This window comes from Lissotriton helveticus, chromosome 5_1 (assembly GCF_964261635.1).
Source record: "Lissotriton helveticus chromosome 5_1, aLisHel1.1, whole genome shotgun sequence".
In the NCBI taxonomy this organism is placed as follows: domain Eukaryota; kingdom Metazoa; phylum Chordata; class Amphibia; order Caudata; family Salamandridae; genus Lissotriton; species Lissotriton helveticus.
This window is the reverse complement of record NC_136065.1, coordinates 1,642,971,558-1,642,996,953: the sequence shown is the minus strand read 5'-3', so window position 1 is coordinate 1,642,996,953 and position 25,396 is coordinate 1,642,971,558. Positions and strand designations below refer to the sequence as shown.

Here is a 25,396-nt window from a genome sequence, read left to right as displayed (position 1 = left end):
CTCGCGCTGCACATAAGCTCTCCAGCAAACCCTAGGCGCTGCCACCGACCTACTGGTTCACAGTGAGCCCTGCGCTGCTTGTCGTTTTGTAGCCTGCCTCCCCGAAAGCGCTGGACCGCTAACTCCGGCCAGGCTTCCCAAACAACACAGCCCAAGATGGCGCCTCGCCCTCCACTCAATCAGCACTGTCAGCTGCGGTGGAACGGGGCGGGGGAGGCCGCAGGAGGGGCAGTAAAGTACACAAAACGCAGTGAGTACAGTCCAAATTAAAATAGGTGCAACAGAAGTAAAAGTGACAGTTTTTTAAAAAACGAAGGTGCCGGCATCTAAATCATGCCTGCGCACTCTGAATAGGCTCACAGCTTAACAGAAGAAATAAAAGAGCTTTTGGATTAAAATCCAGCTCGCGCTGCACATAAGCTCTCCAGCAAACCCTAGGCGCTGCCACCGACCTACTGGTTCACCAGTAGGGAATTGGTGGGAATTATGTTGTGGCTGCTGTTCATTAGAGAATAAACGTTTTCGCTGTCAGATGTTTGGCAAGGGAGGATGCTCCATATGTTTTTTACCTTCCCAAAGCTAGGACAATTCTGGGAGAGGATCTTTTCGGCTTTAAGATGGGGGTTCAGAAAAGTTTTAGTCCTGACGCTGAGATTGCATTTTTTGGTCTTGCATGTCAGACAAATCCTTGGGATGTCGAGAAGGGAGGAGACATTTGTAGTAGTTTCCCCCACTAGTGGCACGTTCTCTGATGCTTCAGAATTGGAGGTCGCAAAAAATACCTACTTATTTGGAATTGTTGAATAAATTGATTTGTACTTAGAAATCATATGCTAAGAGAGTAGGTGCCAATGAAAGGTTTAATGCTGTATGGAAATATATGGGAGGCTAGAGATTTTTCAGAGAAGTAGGGCTGAATCTATAATAAAAAATACAAGTTTTCTTTTGCACTTTAGCACTGCACTTTAGTCATTTGTAGTTTGGAAAGTACTGTAGTAAACTGCACTGGCTGCACTTTTGGCAAAGGAAGCCTGGAAGAAGAAATGTGTACATCATGTTTAGATGGTAAATCAGCACATTGCGCTTTAGAGGGAAATCTATCCATAAAAATTGAATGTTAATTGGACATGATTAGTACATACTCATTAGATATTGTATCCGACCCTTTATACATGTACGCTATTTCTGAATTGCACTTTGCTAAATTTTTCTGCAACATACATTTCTACCTTTATGTCTAGATGGTAAATTGGCATATTGTACTTTTTATTGATAGGATTTACTGATGGAAGCCCAAGTTAATTTTATTGGAAGGACATATAGTGATTAAATATGGCATGTTGCACTTTATGAATGTTGTTGTTTAAATTTTATATGTATATATATGTATATATACAAGGATGCCTATTTATCAAATCGTTTGCAGCAATTCTTTGTACTCTCTGTGTTTCTGCTCAATTCTACCTCAGTCCACTGTGAGAAATAATCATTATGCACAATACCATACCTACAGCTGTACTTCACCACATTGATGGGTCCAATTATGTTGACACCCAATTTGGACCATGCTCTGTCAGGAATAGACACAGCCACCACCCGATTAGGAACAATGCCTTGTGACTTGTCACTAATGGCACATGCCATACATTCCCTCACAAAAATGCTCCACCTCCTTGTCCAAATCCAGTCACCAAAACCTGTCCCTTATCCTCCTTTTCATAGCTCTCTTCCCTACATAGCCCTCATGTGCTAGCTCTACCACCTTGCCATGTATACCACTGGCACAAAAGTATATCCTCTTCAAGGCAATCTGTTCACAACATTTAAGTCAGAAAAAACATGCTTGTAACCATCAATAGACACAAAAGAATTGCTTTGGGCCAACGCTTGCCAACAAGACTTCTGATATCTAGTAAATCTTTGTCGCCCTCCAGAGCAGACATCCACTCAACATTTGAAATGCACTTTCTGGTAATAAGAGTGATCGCAACCACCATGGCAAAATCATAGATATCAGCATTGACATCTTCCTTATCATCACTCAAGGGTAAGTGAGACAGACAGTCTGCAAAAATGTTATTCAACCCAGGAATGTACACATGGTACTGACGCTCTGAAAGTTTAAACTGCCATCTGGCAATACATGGTGTGTCATTACAAGCTCCTTTGGTAGCTAAAAGGTTAATTAAGGGCTTGTGATCTACACTCATTGTGAATGCCACAACCTATAAGTAGTTCCTTAAGTGGTTAGCCTCCCACCAACAGGCCAGGACTTCACGTTCAATAGCAGAGAATGTACTTTAAGTCTCTCTCACGGCAAAAGATGCGAAGACTAGTACTTCATCCTTACCCTCTCACATTTGCAACAACACAGCCCCTAACCCTTATTGACTGGCGTTAGTGACAATAGGCAAAGGCCCATGTATGTCTATTGGCTTTAAATGAATAGCACTAATAACATCCTTCTTGATTACTTCAAATTCGCGATCCACTTCCTTACTCCATAAAAACGTCTCATTCCTCTTGAGCACGTTTCTAAGATTGCAGGTTCTCCAGGCACATTTGGGAATAAAATGGGAATAGAATTCCAGCATGCTGAAAAATTATAGCACCTCATACTTGTTGGTGGGAGCTGGAAATGCGGAAATTACCCTCACTAAACTCTCCTTTGGTTTTATCTCTTTTCCAAAGTTTTGTAGCCCAACTAGTCCACACATTCAACAGTAAATCCGCACGTCATTGCTCTCAATATCAAGCCTTTACCTGCCAAAGATGATAGGACCATCACCGAGGAATTGTCATGGGAGGGCATATCTTAACCGAAAACCGTGATGTTATCCTGAAAACACCAGACATTGGGTATACACTCTCTGTAAAACAGATGAGTCCAAAGCCGAACCATATGGTATGCATTTAAATCTGAATGCATCTTCTGGTGTGATAAATGATGTTAAATACCTCGATTCATGTTTCAGAGCAATCTGGTGATAAGCAGTTGCCCACCCAAATTATTTTGTTAAGGTTCCTTAAGTCGACACACATCCTCAGTGACCCATTAATCTTCCTTGCTAGTAGAATTAGGGATAACCATTCAGAACTTTCAATGGCCTCAATAATACCCTAATCACACATACTTTTTAGTTCCTTCCTGAGCTCTTCCCTCATGGTTAGAGGCACATGCCTCACCTTGTGCACCAACAGAACAGCCCCAGACTTTAAGTTTACCTTTTGTCTTGGAAATTTTTTGAAAACCACAGGCACTCACTCACAGCTGCCACACACTTTTCCTTCAACAATACCTGCTCTGGACTATAGAGATCGAGGATTATTCCCAATTTCCTTTGCTCTAGCCATCCTAATAGGCATGATCCATCTTTGGAAACATATACAGTGGCCTGTTGCCTTGTTCCTTTTGAAGTCCAGCACAGCATCAAATTAGCTCACAGCATCAACAGACTTTCCTCCATACTCTACGGGTCGCGTTCACAACTTTTTCAAACTAGTGTTTTTGAATCTCTCCCACTCTTTTGTACCAATCAGAGTGATCCCAAATCAGCCATTGTATTGATAGGAACAGCTGTCACATTCACTAGACCAAACAGTCCTTTGACATTCTCAGACTCAATCTGTATCACATCCTTGTCCAGACCTCCATCAGCTTCTTCCCCTTCATTTGTACACAAAGCACTACATTCAGAGCTTTTTTCCTTGTTGCCAGTATCTTCAACCACATTAATCTGTTTTGGGAACAGCCTTCCAGCTGCTAGATCAGCACATCTTAGCAAAATGAAGTAATTAGAGACTAAAATTGCAGTTAAAGTGTGTGTAAATTACCTCAGAATGCAGATAAGCATGCAGGAAGTAATTTGAGGTTATAATTGCAGTTAAATGGTGTGCAGAACACTGTGATCTGCTGTTTAAGGTTATATTTTGCCTTCCCGCACATCGTGATAAATTGCAGTAAATGGTTTGTGTATCACCATGATCTACTGTAAGAGACCTTGCTGCATAGGCGCCTCTGCCTGATGTGCTGCGCTGAGAGCGTCGTTGCCATTGAAGCCAAAGGACATTTCAGGAAGAGTCACCATTGTCAGGGAAACTGTTGGCTTCTGATGTAGTTGAAGAGCACGTCACACGCAGGTCGCTAGTTGAGGCGCACGCACACCCTTGCACTTCAGAAGTGCGAGAAGGCTCTGATTTTTGGCCGGGCTCCAATCCAAACAATGCAACAGGAGTGTCATAGCAGAGTCAGCAGTGAAGATTAAGGTGTTCCCCACCATGCAGAATGCTCAGTGCTCCAGTTTGGCCGAAGTCCTCGTTGCCACTATGCAGAAGTACCAGAGGACCACCGGGTACGTTTCCAACTGTTTATTTCTTCTGTAATCACAACTGCAGGGAAACTTGCCTGACCAAGCAGATAAACCCTCTGTCGGTCAATTCTAAATATAATATTCTTAGAACTGTGTCGAAATCTGATGCCAGAATCCAGACGTAACATAACGTAACATAACATAACAAATTTGGATGCTGATATTTCATAAATGAGTCATTGGTCTCCGAAGTAATGCATTTTTGCTAAATATTTCCATTTCAAGTTACTTTGATTCTTTATTTATTTATTCTTTGGGGGCCGATGCCTGTTAAGGGACATAAGAGTCCACCCTCTTTTCGATGTCTCGTGTGATAGCTTAGGACTGATTCAATTCGAACCATCCAAGTAATGTGTGACAATAAAACACTGATTGTTGAGTTATGTAAAACACTTGAATGTGTGCTCTAAACATTGTTACGTTTACAAAGGACAAAATGTGGGAGACATTCTTCAAAGTCACTGGAACCAGCAGCAACTACTAGAAATGATCATGCAATTAAATGTCAAATGTTAACCTTTGATTATTTTACTCAGAATAGGTACAGCTGAAAGAAAGAATATGAACCTTTAATTAGTGAGAATAATGACACTCATTGTTTTAAAGCCTGCTCCACACAACTGGATGTTTACAGTGATTGCGATTGGTGGACACACTTACCTATTACATATACGAGAACTGCAGAACTCTCAAGCGAAGGGATCTCTCTTTCTGCCTGTTTTGTCCAGTAGATGCATGAATATGCGCCCTGCTGATCTGGGTGAACCTTGGAAATCTCAAACATGCCTGGTGCCGGGCCTGACCAGTGGACAACCTCTCTGCCGGCATGGTAGAAGCGATATCCACTCACTGTGGCAGCACTGAAGGCCTTGCACTGCAATATCAATGCTTCTCCAATGATGAACACAGGAAATAGGGGCTGGTAAGAGATGGTGGGGGCCTCTGGCTGATCTGAAATACAGCAAAAGAGTAATATAGCTCTTAGAATGCAAATCTGAATGACACAGTGGTGGTTTCTGTGAATGCTACCACATAACCACTTTACACATATTTCGCATCACAGTCCTCCAGATAGACAATTCACTTGCTAAATACAAATGAATACACTTTCTTCAAAGTTACTTCTTTTATTCTTCACTTAATATAATCTCTACCCCGGGCTACTTGTACAACAGACTGAAGGGGCCCAATTTATGTATTGGCGGTATGTATACTTCGTCACGGCAGAGTATACATATCGCCGTCATGAAGGTCTATCCATTCCCTTTGACTTGGCTATGGTGTGGTGATTACCCTGTCACTACCATAACCAAACGTCCCAGACAACCTGACAGAGTAAGGTACGTCGGAGAAATGGCTACATGTCCGTCCGCCCCCCCAATCAGAATGGAAGGTCATGTAGTAATATTTTTAAAGTGTGTGATTGCCAAGAAAACCCTGGCAGTGAGGGATAGCAAGCCCAAATAATGCCCCCCTGCCACGGGAAATTACTCCCATAGGGAGGGGAGTATTTCCTTTTTATATTCATAAAGAAAATCTTATTTCTGGATTTTCTTTTGAAAAAAAAAAATGTTTGGTTCAAGACTGTATCACGCAGCCATGCACCAAACTTCAGATTACACTGCCAGGAATTGCCATGACATTGGTTCCTGCCAATGCTTTATAAATGGCAACCAGCCTAACTGTCACTTATTAATTTGGCGGTCAGAACCTCCACCAGGGCGATGGAGATATTTATCTCATCGCCCTGATGGAACAACGGCCCAACCTCCAAAATATAAATGAGGCCCTTGGACTCACAGATTTGGTGGATGGTCACTGTCAACTTTTACAGCTCTTCACCAAACTTTTCCTAGAGATTTGTTTTCCCAAAACAAACCCCTTAAGCGAGAATTTGTTTCTGACAACAAAAAAAATTAATGACCCCAACACTGCAGAAGTTTTCTCACAGTGTGTGATGGTCATTATTGGGGGTCAATCACTGCCACATTTCCCTGGTTGTGATGGACAGAAAAAAAGACATTACACCATCCACTCTACAAAGAACGGGCAGTGTGATGTCCTTACTTTGATGGCCTCTACTCTTAAGATATCGGTAGAAACTTTCCTTCGACAGCGCCAATGAGATCGCTATTGACCGCCCATTTATAAATAAGGCAGGTGGGCCAAGACATTAGCAGACAGGGTACTCCATCGCGTTTGCAGCAGAGTATTCTGACCACCAAATTCTAAATCAGGCCCTTAGGTCCTCATTATGAGTCAGGCAGGCTGTATCTCCGACTGGGATGCCACTGCACTTATTATAACTGGCCTGGTGTTCCTGCACCTGAATTTTCCTGATGTAGGAAAGCAGACCCAATTTTACCACTGTTTGATTCCAGCCACTAAAATTGCACAAGGCTTTGGCTTGTGCAACAGCAACAGTAGCCACCCTCTGTCCCCGTCCCCACCCTAGAATTGTTTTCAGCAAGGAGGAAGCATGTAATGTTCTGCCTTGTCAGGGTAACTTGTTCTCCTTTCCTTCCCTGCCCTCCATACCCTGCTCCGACCACCCTAGCCTAGCACTTCCCAGAAGCTTCCATTTACCACTTGCTTATAGCTGGTGGCAAACGTGAGTGTTAATCACCCCCGGGACAGGGAACACTGTGAGGAATTTCACCCAGGAAAGCGGGTCCGCGCAGTTAGGCCAGACTCCCTGGATATTAACTTGCAATTTACACTGTACTGGAGGTGCTATTGCAAGGTAACTTTCATTTGCAGAGTTACCACTCCACCAGTAGGGTTCAAATTATAATGCAGGCATTATAGAATTGCTGTCATTACATATATGTTATATGGTATAAATAAGTATACTACTAACGGTAGTCATGTAAGTTATATAAAAGTTTAATGGTAAAACCATATACAAATGTGTGATTAAATAAAAACAAAAATATTTAGACCTTATTTTAGTTTACTTTTACAATGCATATGTATCAAAACTGTGTAACAGGACTACAATATTGAATACTTCCTTTTCCTATTATATGGAGGCGCTTTCAAAAGGAGGACAGCCCCGGTGGAGCGGGCGTTGTCCGTGTATACCTGGATACTTGAGGGGACTTTTACCGGCCTCCCGCTTTCTCTGCTGCCTGGTTGGTCTCCCTCCCACCGCCGCTCACCTACACCTGTGGCCGCTGCGTGGAGGGAGACTACATCTCCCAGGCTCCTTTGCCGGTCCTGAATTTCCGCACCCGGAGGCGCTTTCAAAAGGAGGTTAGCCCCGGTGAAGCGGGCGTTGTTAGTGCATACCTTGATACTTGAGGGGACTTTTACCGGCCACCCGCTTTCTCTGCTGCCTGGTTGTTCTCCCTCCCGCTGCCGCGCACCTACACCTGCAGCCGCTGCATGGAGGGAGACTACATCTCCCAGGCTCCTTTGCCGGTCCCGCATTTCCGTGCCCGGAGGTGCTTTCAAAAGGAGGACAGCCCTGGTGGAGCGGGCGTTGTCCGTGCATACCTGGATACTTGAGGGGACTTTTACCGGCCACCCGCTTTCTCTGCTGCCTGGTTGTTCTCCCTCCCGCCGCCGCGCACCTACACCTGCGGCCGCTGCATGGAGGGAGACTACATCTCCCAGGCTCTTTTGCCGGTCCCGCATTTCCGCGCCCAGAGGCGCTTTCAAAAGGAGGACAGCCCCCGCGTCGCGGGATCGCGCGCGGGTTGCGTCGGGCTAAGCCCGGGCAAAAGGCCGGCCGTCTTTGGCCGTCCGGGGCCAGACGAGGCCGGGCTGGGCCACCCCCCCAAGGACTCGACCAACGGTGCGACATCAATGACAGGTGATAAGGACGCTTGCAAATTTTAAAGGACTAACCCGATATCTGTTTAAAATATATGTAAATTGCTATTCCTTTAAGTACGGGTTGTCTCACTAAACATGTCCACACGACTGGATAAAGGGGGAAAGCTAGCATCTAAATTCACCAGTGGAAGCCTTATCGGAAACTCTTGACAACTATATCACCCGGGCCACAGCTGCCCTTGACCAGGAGATTGTAGATGTTGAGAAACGGCTCTCACTTGAAATATTCTCCAAACGATCCTCATTGGGTTCTATTAAGTGCTGCACAACCCCTGAAAATCGTTCAAGTCAACGCCTTATTGATTTAGGACTGCCAGAGATTAGCATAGGGTCTGACACACATAGCAACATTTCCCTGGGGAACAGCACACAGAATACACAGATTGGGAACTCTATTCATGAAGAAAATGGGCTTTGTATGACAACCCTTACGAATAAACCTGCTTTCTCCACTGTTGAAACGATATCCAAAAGTAATATATCTACAGGAAAAAGAAAGCGAGGTGGGGGAGGGCAGAAAGGCAAACGGGCAAAGATCCCCAAACTAGTGACCAAAGGGGTTAAAGCTCTGGGTACACAAAACCACAAACAGGCTGATACCCCCGTACAGAACAAGAGTATCCCCCATCTATTAAAAATTTGACAATTTCAGCAGTTAAAGAAATCACCAATGTCTGTACAGGGTGATGGTGCGCTGATAGGGCAGGTGGAACAGTTAGTCAAGTCCCTAATACTTCCTCTCATTGAGAGACTGAAAATAATTAATGAAAATCTTGGTAAACTTCAACAGGCCACTTTAGATAAAACCCAACTACTATACTCTTTAACAGACAATAAGAAGGCGGGAGGACAAGCCATACACACAAGCAAACGGCCAGATAATAATCAACCCCCCGCATCCATCTCACATCAACCTGTACTGTCAATAGAAAAAGGGATTCTGACCAACAGAGATAATAGACAAGTGGATATAAAGGATAGACCCTTGGGCAAGGAGGGAAGTCAGAGTCCTGTGGGGGCCCATCAGACACATTAGGGTGAGGGCACTCAACCAGCTCTACTGACGACCGCACCTATTCTGCCCAATAAGTCGGCCCAGGGAGTGGGTAACCGAACTATCCTAGACCTACCCCCACAAAGTACGCCCCTAGTGATAGTCTTGGGAAACGTTCACCCTCTCCGTCAAGGAGAAAGAGAGGACTTCTACCAGATTAAAAACAAGGTCACTTACTGGCTTTCCCGAAACACCACAGGTGGCCACATGGTAGCACACAACATAATCATGGCCCAATGAGTCGCCTGGTTGGGACATTCTAGGAAAACCAGAGAAGGTGACTATATAGTAATAAACTTTAACAGTCCGGTATTAGTAGATAGGATACTCAGGGAAGCAGAGGGAAGCACCTTGATGGTGGGACAGGGTATAGAAATATTGCTCTTTGGGTTCTTTTACAGACCAGGACAACAGGGCGCTTCCAGCAACCAAAACAACAGGAACAGGATGTTCGCTATCAAACCACCTTATCCTAGGGGATCAGAAGGGTGGAATACAATACCTCTGAGTTCCAATGGAGCCCAGATGAGATGCGGACCAGGAGATATTCCGGATATAGAAGTCACAAATAGATTCAATGTCCTTTTGGGGTTTAATGATTGTGATTGACTGTGTCGCAACCCGTCTAGCTTTTCCCCTCAGGACGGCTTTAACACTTTGCCTGCATACCCCATATCCCGGGATAGTTCGGCGAGCGGTTTTAACAATCTTGGTGCAGCTATCTCTAACAACACTGCACCTTCAGTAGATGTAGGTTCCCGGGAGGTTAACCACTCTGGAACAACCCAACTTGACCCACCCATAAAACCTGTCCGGTTGACCATAGAGGATAATCCAGAATTTAATGTTGTCTCATGGAATGTCGCGGGCTGTCAGGAAAGGTTGAAGACCCCCTGTGGGTGCAGTTTGTAAGCAAGTACTCCATCATCTGTCTCCAAGAGACATGGGCTACCAACTGTAGTAACATCTCATTAGAGGGTTACAAATCATTCTGCGTCCCAGCTACAGGCCGTGCCTCGGGTGGATTAGCAATCTTTACCTGCCTGGCATTAAGATGCAACATAAGGGTCTTTACCTCAGGTAACAGAAATATCCAGGCCATTATCTTGGGGAAAAAAGACAGCAGCCTGTGTGTGATGTATTTTTATAATGCTAGTAACCAGGGCGAGGGATGTAGGATTACAGAATTGCACAACTTCATCATCCAGTGCCGTGGAACATCAAGAAGGAACCTGCTACTTGCAGGTGACTTCAACCTACACCCCTGCGGCGACCCTATGTTAACCACCTTAGCGACCATGGTTTGCCATATGATAACGGGGTTACATTTCGAACACACAAAACAGGGAAATGCGCTGAACCTTATGCTAGATGAGCAAGACCTTTTATTCACCATGAGTATCGCACCACCATTATCTATCCAGAAGGAACCTACTTATAAGGGTAGAAGTTCTGGGACCTTTATAGACTTTATTCTAGTTTCTAGATCTATTTTGAACCTCCTTTTGGCCTTTTGTATAACATCGAGCGCACACAGTGACCATAACCCCGTTCGTGTGCTGTTAGGAGGGAATCTAATGAAAAAAAAGGATAAAGTCGTAGGCGGAAACACCTTGCAAGCTATAAACGGAGGGCGACGCATCAAATGCAATCAGGTTACACGGCCTGACTTCGTCGATAGACTTAAAAAGGATTGCGCTGCTGACTTTTCAACCTGCACTAGCACAGAATCCTTAGGCGAAGGGGTCCTAAAAGCCTTTGAAAGCATAGCCCTTCATGTAGGAAAGATGTTACAGGCCCCGAGGGGAAATTATCCATCGGATGACCCCAAATGATTCTGTCACAAGTGTTCTAAAGCAGCCAGAGACCTGAAGAAGGCCCTTAAAACAATCCCCCGGGACAGATCCCTGATTCGCACCCAGCGATTAATTTACAAAAGTGTGCTGGCGAACAGGAAAAAGGAGCTGAAAAATGAGCTCTGGAAGGAGCTCTTAGATCCTGTGACCTTGGGAAGCTGCTCAAGATTCTGGTCTACAATTAATCGTTCACCCTTTTTAACATCAGGGGCCAAAGAAGTGGGGTCAAATATTACGGAGGAAGATTGGGTGTCTCATTTTGCCACAATTTTTAAGGACAGTGTCACATGTCCAGCCCAACCAACAGAGGAGCAGGGGTTGGCACCTATGGTGTTTACAGTTATGGAATTGACGGAGGGAATTAACAACCTGTCAAACAAGAAGGCCCCTGGTCCAGATGGCATCCCCCCTGATTTATTTAAATCCTGCCCCTCATTCTGGGCCCCAATTCTGACAGCAGTGGGAAACGCCGCTGCGTCCAAGGGTTGTCCATCATCTTGGGGATTATCGACAATTGTACCTGTATTCAAGAAGGGAGACCGCAACAGTACATTAAATTACAGACCAATCTCCCTAATTGATTCTATTGTAAAAGTCTTAGGGGGCGTTATACTAAAGAGGCTGACCACCTGGGCGGAGGAGAAAGCGATAATTTCTGACATCCAGTACGGGTTCCGCACAGGACACTCAACCTTGGCGCAATGCCTTAACCTTTATTTGATTTTGGGCAAATATACCCTCTCACGCCCTGGTACTATCTACATGGCCTTCATGGACCTTTCCTCTGCTTTTCACTGTGTCAACCGGGGAAAACTGTGGCAGTCCATGGAAGCCATGGGGGTAGAACAACAGCTGGTGAACTTTTTAAAAGATCTACACAGAGACACAAAGGCAAACGTAAGATATTCCATGGATCTCAAGGTAACAAGAAATTTTAGAACTAGTCGGGGGGTCAGGCAGGGGTGCATCCTGGCCCCCTTTCTTTTTAATCTTTATATAAATGACCTTGAAGACACCTTGGTTGATACAGGGGCAGACTACCCCTTTGTGGGTCACCGGGGACTGCCCGTCCTGCTGTATGCGGACGATGCTGTCCTTATAGCCCGCACGCCGAAAGGGCTACAATCTTTACTCAACGCCTTTTACGGGTTTATGGACAGTCGTGATCTTTCCATAAATAATACAAAATCTTACGTGATGCAGGTGTGGAAAGGAGCAAATAACCTCTACCCTTTTATGGTAAATGGCACCAGGGTGCCTCTGTGTACCTCTTTTTCTTATCTTGGTGTCCATTTGCATCACCAGCTGAATTGGGCCTCTCTTTTAAATAAAAAAAGGGGGGAGGTTATAAGGGCAAACGCAGCGCTCTTTGACTTCGCTGCGAGAATGGGCCATAGATCAGTGTGGGCCATGTTGAAGGTTTATCGTGCAAAGAGTGTCTCGATAGCCAGCTATGGAAGCGAACTATGGGGATACTGTAACCTAGAGGGCCTCCAGGTGGTTGAAAATAAATTCTTAAAACAGCTCCTATGCGTCCCACAGGGGACACCGAACATGTCTGTGCATGAAGAGACTGGTATGCCTTTCATTAGTGACACCCTGTCCATGCGCCCTCTTATCTTTTGGCTACAATGCTGGCTCAACAAACAGCTTGGGATAACCCATAGTCTCTTAAAAGAGACATTGAGCCTAGATTGTATGACCAAGATTCCCTGGATGAAATACCTTAAATCTAGTTTTGGGAAGGAAGGACGCTTGGACCTGTTTTTAAACCCGGAAGGTATCACCAGAAATGATGTAGCATATATAAAACAGTCCTTCACTACATGAAAATTAATGGACAGGCAGGAAAAGGACCTGTTGAAGCCCAACGTGCACCTTCATATGATGCTCAAAACCTCGCCAGGCGAGGAACCATACTTACTCGGGCCACTAACGGCTCATGAGCGTTTTTTACTAACCAGGTTTAGGTTTAATTTGTTCCACCTTTTAATAGCAGTCCCCAACGGGTGTCACAGAGGGACAGTGCTAGCACCCTGTGGCTGCGACAATTTGTCTCCACAGGACCTTCTGCACTTTATGTTTTTCTGTAAATATTATGAATTCCCCAGGGCTTTTTATCTTAAACCTATTTTAAAAAGATTGCATTTTGTACAAGCTCGCCCCGCCCTACTGTATTTACAACTGTTAAAATCCAAATGTATACCCTATGTGATCGGCTTCCTGAAAAACTCAGTGAAGTGTAGAAAATGTCTGGACACATAGAATTGTATAAGTAAACCCTCATTTTATTATGTGATAGATGGATTTTAATGTTATGAAATACCTGTTTTATCCACTGTATATTTTAACATGTTTTTAACTCAAAGTTTGAAACATATCTCGTTTTATGAACTTTTATGGTTTTGCACACAAAAAAAACGAATAAAGTACTTTTGAATTTGAAGTATACTACTAACAGTAGTCATGTAAGTAATATTAAAGTTTAATGGTAAAACCATATACAAATGTGTGATTAAATAAAAACAAAAATATTTAGTCCTTATTTTAGTTTACTTTTACAATGCATATGTATCAAAACTGTGTAACAGGACTACAATATTGAATACATCCTTTTCTTATTATTTAAAAATACCCATAATAAATTAACATGCCAGATACACCTCAGACTAACTAAGCCAAATGGTACTCCTTAGTTAAACATGGTGCTTTTTACCTAGTGTGGCGGCCCTCATTTTCTACACAATTTTAAATATTATTAGTCTCAGCAACTGAGTCAGATTTACACAAATCTTCACCTATGTCATATTTCCCTTTCGCCATCACACACACGCAACACACACACATAAATACCTGTTTAATTAATCAAACCATGTATGTGCAAACATTGGGGAAACAGAAATAGTACACTCTCTAAAAATCTACTTTTGAAGTTTTAGTAGAGAACTATAAATGTATATATTGACATGTGCCTCACAACTCGTCTGTGCCTAAATACTATTTCAATATATGTTACTAACTTACTACAGTTATTATTTGTATCACCCATTTAACAGCCCGCATTGCATCCCTAATAGTAAGTGGCCTATTTTAAACAAGTTTTAAAAGATTTTCTCCAGGGTTCTAGTAAACTGGGCATAAGCAAAATATGTGTTACGTTGTTTTCATATCCAAATTCACAATCTGCAGTAACAGTTTTCCTTTTGTATACCACTTTACGAATTCATGAACTACAAAACAAAACTGGAATACAAAATTAACAAAATCTAAACATGTAAATGTTAGAATGGTAAGGTAAATATAAGCGTTTAATAATTATTTGCGTTCATTTTGCTATTTATTGAACCTTAAGTTAGTTGTTTTATATTGAAAAGAAATGATGGTGCCTTAATTCAATATTTACGTAGCTATTTAAAACAAATATAAGTTAAAGCAGTGTTGCTGGTTATAAAAGCCAGCTTGGTGCATGCTTAAACCTTTTAGGAAAAGACTACTTTTATCCAATATAAAGGCAAAGCACAGTAAATGCTGCTTAATTTCTTCAAACAATTTTATTCTTAACTAATTCTTAGTATGTAATTTAGAATACGTTTTTGATCTGCTGATTGCAGATATTCCTAGATCTAGTCTGATTCAACATTGTTCGGTTAAATGATGAAGACTAAAGAACTGATTAATATAATTCCACCAACAACTCTCCTCATATCTGTTCCTCATATCTGGAACAAAACATCCTTTCATTTTGGATTCTGCTGCAACCACAGCACCGAGCCAGGCCTCATCGCAGTTACCGATGACAAGCGAGTGCTACCTGACGATATACTGAGACTCAGAAAAAACCACAGTACGGAAACCGCCCTCCTCGCAGCAACAGGCGGCATCCGTACCTTACTGGACAAAGGAGAAACAGCAGCCCTCTTCCTCTTCGACCTCTCAGCCGCGTTCGACACAGACTCTCACCACACCCTAATACGCACACTCCACGATGCAGGGATCCAAGACAAGGCCCTTGACTGGATCCGCTCCTTCCTCTCCGGCAGAACGTAGTGGGTCAGACTCCTCACATTCCTCTTGGACCTCACACCTACCACATGCGGAGTCTCCTAGGGGTCCTTCTTCAGCCCTATGCTCTTCAACGTCTACATGGCTCCGCTCGCCCCCACCGTCAGAACTTACGGACTCAACATTGTGTCATACGCAGACGACACCCAACTCATCTTCTCCCTATCCAAAAAACCCAACACCGCCAGACACAACTTTTGAGAAGGCATGGAAGCTGTCGCCAAATGGATGAAAAACAGCTGCCTCCAACTAAACACCAACAAAATGGAAGTACTCATCATGGGCCCAAACCCCGACGCCTGGAACAACACCTGGTGACGCCCCACCCTCGGAAGCCTGCCCACCCCCATGGACAACGCACGCAACCTGGGAATCATCCTGAACTCAGACCTCAAAATGGACCACCAGATTAACTCCGTCTCCTCCTGCTTCCACACCCTCTGCCTCCTACGTAAGACCTTCAAGTGGATCTCCTTCGAACACAGAAAGACCGTCACTCACGCCCTGGTCACCAGCAGGCTCGACTACGGCAACGCACTCCTTGCGGAATAAACAAAAACCTCACATGCAAGCTACAAAACATCCAAAACTCCTCCGCAAGACTGGTCCTCAACCTGCCAAGACACTGCCACATTTCTTAGCACCTGCACACACTCCACTGGCTCCCAATCGAAGCTAGAGTCACCTTCAAGATGCTAACCCACGCTCACAAGGCCCTCCACGACACCGGACCAGCGTACCTGAACAGCAGACTCAAATTACACGCACCCCAAAGGACGCTACGATCATCCCAGCTCTCCTACGCCGCGGTCACCCGCACCAGAAAGACCAGACCAGGAGGCCACTCTTTCTCCTTCCACGAGGCCAGAGCCTGGAACCACCTTCCTCTCCATCTCAGACAGATAACATCACTCCCCATCTTTGCAAGAAACCTCAAAACCTGGCTCTTTGACACACCCCCTCCTTAATGGACTGGAACCTGCGACACCCACCCACTCCTAGCGCCTTGAGACCCTGACGGGTGAGTAGTCCCGCTTAACAAACACCTGATTTGATTTGATTCTCCTCGACATCTGAGCAGCCTTTGATACGGTCTCCCACCACACACTCATCACAAGGCTGCACAACGTAGGCATCCTAGGAGCCTCTCTCAGATGGATCACCTCTTTTCTCTCCAGAAGAATGCTAAAAGTCTGTCATCCCCCATCACCTCTGAACAAAAGGAAATCATCTGTTGAGTACAACAAGGATCATCGCTCAGCCCCACACAATTCAATACTTATATGACACCTCTGGCAAGCATCGCCAAAACCCATGGCACATCATGACACACAACTCATCCTCTCCCTCTCCCTCTCCCTCTTCAAAGACACCACCAACACCAAGATCAACTTCCACAACTGCATGACTTCGCCAACTGGATAAAGGACAACTACCTGAAGCTCAAGACAGATTAGACAGACATACTGATTTTCGGAAACAAAACTCCCCATGAAAGGCATCCTGGTGGCCCTCAGAACTCAGACTTACACCTATCCCACTGACCATGCTGGTAACCTGTTCATTATTCTGGACAGCAAGCTAACCATGAAGACTCAGGTCAACTGAGTCTCCACCTCCTGTTTCTTCATCTTCCACATTTTGCAAGATATTCAAAAGACATCCCAAAGCTCAAGATGCACCTTCACCCAGGCCCTCATCTAAAACCGAGTGGACTAGGGAAATGCTCTCTAGGTAGGAATTGCAGCTCACCTCCTCCGATAAGTATAGACTATACAGAGCATCGGAGCCAGACTTGTCCTGCTCTCGCTAGACAAACCCACATAACTCCCTACCTCAGAATACTCTACTGGCTCCTTATACCGAAAAGGTGTCAGTTCAAGCTTCTGATCCATGCATACAAGGCCCTCCACAACTGTGGACCCACCTACTTAAAATACTGCCTGAACTTCTATCAGCCCATGTGCTCACCTATATGACAGGACATGTGTGTGCATAAACAACAGCTGCAGGGACATTGATGTTTTACCTTGCCGGTGGTATTCAGAATAAATCCCACGAAAATAACAGAATGCGAAAACATATGCAGGGTCCGTGTGAAAGTACAATGTGGCACAAAAGCAAAAGTGTTTATATAATAACATGTGCAAAGGAAAATAAGGCCTACAATGTGTACAGTGAGGCTAACATAGGGAAAACTACAATGGGCCATGCAGGAAAAACACAACAATATAGCAGCCTTATTGTATAACCACCACATTTCTTAAATTGATGAACATTACAAAATTGGTCATTTCTGATGTTAAAGTTAATTGTCATAGTGTAAAGCAAATACATATTATCACATTAATGGAACTAATTACTAAAAGGTCCAACCCTGAGAATATTGCCTTTTCCAAAAGAGAGCAGTATTTCATAGGTTTATGGTTTATGTCACTATTTGTATTCATATGCAGGTGATCTTCTTGCTTCAAATGTAACCATAAGGCAATCATTTCTGTTTAAGAATCAATACATTAGCACATTTTATCGACTCAATGCCATTGCTATAACATCTCTTCATAGCCCAAAAAAAATGTTGCATCATGTATAATGCTTCCCTTTTATACCTAATGGAGGAATATCATACACAGAAAGCTAACCATCTGCCAATCTCACAGCAAAACAAATATACCCCAAATCGTAGGTCAACTTGAATCCACCCAATAAGGAAAGAGCCCGTCACCCATGTGTCCACAGACTAATACATATACTTTATGGTGGCGGCATCTCCATTCACCAGGAAAGTACACTTTTAATCTTACTTTTATAAATGTTTGGTATGATGGCAACGATATGTAAATATGGCGCACGAGTGGAACACCGAGAGCAAGCCACTCTACATTCTGCCTAAAAGGACTGGTGAGTGTAGGAAATGCGGTTACTGGTTGCGGGAGGGGGGGGCTGAAGAACTACTCAAGCAGCTGCCACAATTCTTGTGATCTGTTTCCACAATTTCCTAGGAGAGCAGGACTTGTCATGTTCTGAGGTTGCACATACAACCTGTTACCTTGCCAGGTTAGGGGTACAGATGGTGCACTCTGAGCTAGCCAGATCTTAGGCCAACATATCCTGATGGTACGCATGGACTTAGTCTTGCGCAGTTTGGGCGTTTATGTTGTCCAACAAACACATTGTTTTACTGATAAAGTACGAGCCGTACTATACACTGGTCAATCAAGGTGTCTGCCCACAGGTGGGGACAGTGCCCTCTCAGGACATTTGGTGTCTCTCTTGGAGTGCCCATATTAGTAACACATGGTACATTGGGGGACGAGTTTCCCTGTCTGTTTGTCATAAAAAAACAACTTTCATTTAGGCTCAGGCTGGGATTGGTTACTGTTGTTCCCTTGGGAATGCTTTTGAGGGCCTTTAGAGAACTCCTTATTTTTAAGTTTTTCTCCCCCCTCTTTCTTCTGATGGGACCTCTGACGGCCTTTCTGGTGATCACCCAAGATACCTTATTGGACACTCTGATGCTGACCCAGAGGTGTGCCTCCTTTACAAGCACGCTCCCTGGGGTCAGCGAGTTTACTATCAATCAGGTGCTGGCGCAGCTCTGTAAACCAGATACTGAATATTTGCTCTCTCAGTTTCAGACTAAACAACTCAGTAAAATCATCAACTTTGCTGCCCACACCAAACCATTCAGTGCCTTGTTGGTGTAATGAAGAAAGTCCACTCAAGATTGGTTCTGCATCTTTTGTCTAGCCTTGAATCTAATGCAGTATTTCTCTGGGGTGAGCCCAAACAAGGATGGCTTTCACTGGAGTGCACGTTATCTGGTCCCCCATCTCCAGTGTAACTATGCTATCTCTCCCCACTCTAGGCACGTATTTCCAGAGTGAGGCCCCCTAAGTTCCTTTGGTACCCTCAGCATCTTGAGGGCCACCTCATAGGCATAAAAGCACTTGTCAATATAATCCCCTACCAGATAGATGGGCAATGGATCTTTAGGTATGTGAACCTTTTTGACCCCCTCCGACACTACTTGTATGCTTCCACAATTGTTGTTGGACTCATAGGCCATTCTTCTCTCCTCCATGGTCCATTTTGTTTCCTCCAGGACTCTCTTGGTGGTGGAACCCTCGATCTTGTGTTTGACCAGCTGCTGTCTGAGCTCTCTCTCAGCCTTCATGTCTGCCAACTTCACTGGGGACAAGCCTTGCGAGGACACACTGCTTTTAGCTCTAGGAGGGTGTTCCGATTAAGGGGCAAGTCACTTCTTCCTTTGTGTGCCTCATTTCAACACCTGCACCCAGGTCTTCCACTTGCTTCTCCACATCATCCACCTTATCTTGATCCTCTGCTGCTGTAGCAACTGGAGAGTTTCTGCCCCCACCCGCAGAGCTTTCCGAAGCTCCATCTTTTTGATACCTTTCTTAGTTGGCGGTCCCCATTACAGAACTCCATGAGCTCGGCCACAGTGTAGCTCTCCAGGTTGATGAGCTCCAATTCCATTTCTGCAGGTATGGTCACAGAGAGTCAGGTAGAATGAGAGAAAATCTGTAAAAAATTAAAGTGTCAATCAAGGAGAATTGAAAGGAAACTTGAACTGGTATCAAATAATTTATCTGGGATTTTAGTGTAACACAAAATCACTGTATGGAACTGCACAAAGACAAGTCCTAGACCTCACTGCTGAACACCAATGTAGGAAATTGGATTACTAGTTGAGGGGGGGGAGGGTGAAACCCTACTCAGGCAGAAACCACAATTCTTGTCAGGATGAAACACAAGCATACCCCAAATTAACCTGTGCTTTACCCTCTGGTAGCTTGGCACCAAAACAGTAAGGTTTAAAGTAGAGGCAACCAGTATTTATGCAGCACTACAAACAGTAATAAAGTGAAAACACAACACAAGAAACCCCCCACATCAATTAAAATAAAATGAATTAAAATTATTTGACACCAAAACAACAAAACTTCACCGGAGATGTGCAATTTTAAATATTTTGCTAAAAGGGGTGCATAAAAGCACAAAGCACAAAGTGAGGTTATCCAGTCGCACCAGACCAGTACAAAGTCATAAGTTTAGGTCCACCACGATGGAGCGAAGGCAGTTGCAGGGACAAAGTTAGGCCAGGTAAAAAAAGAAACCTTGCTTCATTGCAGAGCATTGTGAGATCCAGCGTCGAGGATGTGTTGCACAGCAGCAGTTCTGAAAAAGCTGTGGTGCGAGGTCCTGCATCAGAGATGTGTTGAGGAGTGGCAGTTTCCATGAAGTCATTGATGGGGTTTGGGATGTGAGGTCCTGCATCGTTGTCAAGGAAGCCGTCGACAATGGTGTGCAATGAAAAGTCCTGCGTAGGGCATGCATGGTGCAGCAGCGGTTCTGAAGAGCCGAAAGCTGCGATGCAATGTCCTGCTTTGGGGATTCTTCACGCAGTGGTGGTTCTAATGAGGAGCTGCGAGGAGATGTGTCGCACTGCATCAGTTCTGCCCAAGAGACCATAGCTGGGCTGGCAGAGAACCTTCAGGCCCACTTTCAAGGGTACAGTACTGGTGTGGCACCACTTGAGGAAAAGACTCACAGCAGACAGAGTCCAAGTGCTGGGTTCAAGATGGCTTGAGCCTTTTCTGTTCCTGCGGCTCAGACCAGACAACTAGCCAAATACCATTCTGGTGGTCCTTGGTTCAAGATGTAGGTCCAGTCCTTTTCATTAAGGCAGTAGGGCAGCAGGCATCAGGGCAGCAGAGTAGCATACCCTCTTACGGCAGAGTAGCACAGCAGTCCTTCTGACTCTTCCTCAGGCCCAGAGGTGTACTAAAGAGTTTTGTCTGAGTGTCTAATATTTATACCTGGTGCCAGCTTTGAAGTAGGAGAAGGTTCTGGAGGTTTCCACTCCAAAGGTGTTTTGAATTTTCTGCTCTCAGCCCTGGCCTCAGGTTGCCTGGGGGCACAAAAGACTAGTGTAAAACCATTTGTGAGTGTGCTGAGGGAGAGCCTCTGTGAGGTACAAGTGTGGTAGGTAACATCTCCTACCCTCATCAAGTCAGAGATGGTCCATCCTGCCAACACCTATTCCCCTTTTGTCTGGAAGTAATATACAAAGACCAACAGCCAGTTACACCTAGTCCCAAGATAAAGGCTGCAAGCCCAACTGGGTGGGACACGAAAATGCCACCCTTCTAATAATGCCCTTTTCAGAGTTGTGATTTAAATCCAACTTAACCATTAAATAATATTTTAAATTACAATTCTTAAGGCACCAAATTACACTTCCTAACTGCTCCCAATTGAAAGTTATCACTTATTAAATATAATAAGGTAACTCAACATTATCCTATAAGAGAGGTAGGCCTTGCAGTAGTGAAAATTGCATTTAAGAGTTTTTAGCTACCAGGAAATGTAAAAATGTAAAGCACTTGTCCAATTCTTTTAAATGCACACACCCTGCCCTTTGGACTGTTTAGGTATACCCTAAGAGTGATGTATATGTATTAAGAAAGCTTAGGCCTGGCAAAAGGTTTATTTTGCCAGGTTAAATTGGTAGCTTAAAATAGCACCCACATGCTGGAGACGCAGGACAGAGATGCAGGTACATGTAGAACCACTTTACTAGGGACTTGCAAGTAAATTAAGTCTGCCAGTTAGGTGTGAGCTAATTCTACCATGTTTTAGAGAGTAAGCATACACACTTTAGCACTGGTTAGCAGTGGTAAAAAGCACAGAGTTCTAAGGCCAACAAAAACAAGATCGGGGAAATTTGAAGAATAAGGCAAAAAGTCTGGGTAAGACCACCCTAAGGCTGACAGGTATAACAATGGGTAGAATCCATTAGTAGATGTTGGTTCTTTTAGAGTCTGGATAATAATATCTCTCAATGAGTAGGGCTAGGTGTGGCTACTGCCCTTTTATTATTACATGTCCTATTATTTCTCTCATAGTACTAAAGATATCTGCAACAATTGCCAAAGGAGAGTTACTATTGGTGTCATCATAGTATGTTTGCCACCATTAGAGTCATTTCATTGTTTTTATATTCTATAATCATGGCAAAAAGTTCTTTCTTGATAAAACATCATGTCTATGTGTGGCAGTAACATGACAGTCACACAAACTAATATGAAGATGGCACTCAGGTGCAATGCTGAGGACACGCCGTATAGCACACCACCGAATAAGAGTGGGGTCTTTTATATTAAGAGCAAGTTTTATGCATAGTTGTGACACCCATAGGGAGAGGATTTCAATGATAAATCCTATTTTGAATGGGATTCAGTTTACTGATAACTAAATACCCTCCACCACAAAGTATATCCATTAGTCAGTGGTAACTTGGGTGTCAGGCTCTTCCCTCATTGGGAGGATTCAAATAGACCTATGATTTGGATCTACTAGTTTTGGCACATGATTATCATTTTATATATGATCTTCCTCCATTAGGTATGAAATGGGCTAATTATACATGATGATCATGTTTTCTTAGCTTTGAAGAGATGTTTCAGCAATGGCATTGAGTCTACAACATGCATTAATTTATTGATTATTAGGACAGTATTGACTGAATTTTGATGACATTTGACGAATGAAGGTCACATTAATATGACTACAAATAATGGCATAAACCCATGAGGGATTGCTCTCATTAGGAAAGGGGGTGTTCCTGGGTTGGACTTTTTAACTTGATAATATATTTGATTTACACTATCAGTAACTGACTTTAACATGAGGAATGACCAATTTTGTAATGTTCATCAATTTGAGAGATGTGGTTATACAATAAGGCTGATCGAATTGCTAAAAACGTTTTATGTTTGGACTTGTCTGCAGTATGATGAATACCTTAGGGAGACTATATTGACATGGACTAACAAGTTGTTATTTACCTCTAATAATATTTGTCATATGGAACATATTGAGGAATGCATTGTGGTTGATTTCTCTATTTTGTTCCAACATCGGGGTTGTACTAATGTTTATTTAACCTGGATGTGATCAAACAATTTCACCATAAGGAATGCTGAATAATTTACAGTCAATAGCTAAATTTCTGTTGGTCCGATGCATAGAGGTTTGAAGTGCTCGATGAAGCTTTGTCGCATACTCACCAGAAACGCTGATGGTGATATGAGTGTTCATTTTAATGTGTATATACATTGGGCCCGATTCACAAAGGTAAAGTTAGACAAAAGTCTAACTTTACGTCTTTCGGTATTCACAAAGCGCATTTACTACTTGTAAATGCCCTTTGTGAATACCGAAGGTCGAACTTTATGATTTTCAGTATTCACAAAGGTCATTTACGAGTAATGAATGCCCTTTGTATATACTGTAAGCTATAAAGTTAGACTTTTGTTTTTACTTTACATTTGTAAATCTGGCCCATAGTTTTTAAAGGTGTTGAGTATCTATCTGTTTACAAGAAGAATGAGACAATAAAGGATTGAATATAAACTGCATTCTGGACCATTTTTAATTTCTTGGAATAAGAATGAATGGTAGATATTGATCAAAATATCATGTGGCCATCACTGTACTGAAGTTACCTGTAGATTCAGAGCGCTGAGTAGCAGTTATTCAGTCATTGCTCTATTTACCTTTTTAGGCTCACTTTTCCTCTCCACCTCCACTACCTTCATGTGTACCATAAACTGACAATCTAATCCGTGGAGCTTCTTTTTTCCAACTTGGAGGTCCTTAGCATTAATACTGTTTCAGTGGGTGAGAGTAAGAAAACATTGACTACTACCCTTAGTAGATGGTTACTCCTGGCCATCACTGCAGCATATTCGTCAACAGAGGAGTCCTCCTATCAGCAGTGCAACAAAGATCAAAGCGTGGGATGGCAGCCTTCTGGGCCAAGTTCAAGGGGTAATATTGAGGGGATAGCGGTCATGTGGCAACATGGGCTGTGCCATATATATTTATTCAGTATTATGCAGTATTACTGTGGATGCTGAATATGGTATTTTTGGTGCAGGTGTATTTCTCTTTCTATGAAATTGGCCTCCAATGAATTGCATTGACCAACTTATTGAAGGCGCAATATATATTTTTGTGGTACTGTTTTGATACATAAACAAACAAAAGAGGGGGGACCTAGGAACCGGTTAATGGTCCAGTGTCCATGCTCCACGTGATCATACCAATACCAAAAGAGGACACTGTTCCAAGGATAGGGTGCAAAGAGTCACCCATGTATCTGCAGAGGCAGAAGTGCTGAGAAAAAAAGGGAAAATGAGTGAGAGTCCTAGGTGGGGCGGACACATCAATCCATTTGTGCATTATTGGCTGACGGCTGGACGGGGTAGGTTTAAGGGTTGAGGCACCTAAAACAAACTGTGAGTATACTACTCTTGTGGAGATTGGGTATGAGTCTTTGGAGCGATTCACTCCTGGTTTTGACAATAATATCATGGTTTCTTCATGCCGCCCTCTTCCATGTTTTTCCAATCTAGCCTAGCAAGGTGCGGGCGTCCAATGGCCACAGTCATGGGAGCGAATCTCCTTGTATAAGGAGGTAAGAATACGTTAAGAGGCTCGTTTTTAAGCTACTGGCTATGACTTTTTTGAGTATCAGTTTGACTGGGGGTTCTCATTTTGGTAATGAAGGGCATTACGACTTTGGATGTATTGAATCCTTTTCACTACCAGGGTCCCTGTGTGATTTTTCCCGCCGCTAGACGGTCTTAGGCAGCCCTCATAGTCTGAGTTCATTAAAGAGACCATTTACCCCCCACTGGTCTCGTGTGACTTCCACCTCCTTTCTTTATCATTGTTATGTGATGCACACGATTGTGGCACACTATGTTGCATTAAGCCAGACTAATGCACATCCTTTGAACTCTCCTTTTTCTTTTGTCTTAGGTCTTGATCAGGAGCAGCACAATGGCCCGCCCTGACATTCATTATGGGTACTTATTTTTATTGTTTTCGCGTGCACTTCACTATACATATGTTTTTAAATCCCGACCCTGAAGAAGCGCCGATGACCTTTACGGCGACAGAGGCGCGAAACATGTTGGTCACGTTACGTTAACTAGGTACACTGTGCCTCTTGGGATTATACCCTCTTTATGGGTTTTTACTCTACAAATGTTTTTTTAAACCACTATGCACGTATCTGGGTACCCTTTCAAGGACCCATCAACCCCTCACCCACACACCTGCATGCACCACCCGGCATACTTTAAAAGAACTCCGATAAAGAGACCCTTCGGGGAACC

General features: G+C 43.6%; 1 protein-coding gene across 2 annotated transcripts in view; it reads right to left on the bottom strand.

The window, feature by feature from the left end:
• Positions 1-25,396, bottom strand: part of LOC144755681 (Fc receptor-like protein 5) — a 303,522-nt gene that overhangs the window by 101,925 nt on the left and 176,201 nt on the right. For both annotated transcript variants that reach the window (XM_078644853.1, XM_078644854.1), the window contains one exon: positions 5,031-5,321. In XM_078644853.1, coding sequence (XP_078500979.1) covers positions 5,031-5,321 — 291 coding nt within the window. The remainder of the gene's footprint in view (positions 1-5,030; positions 5,322-25,396) is intronic.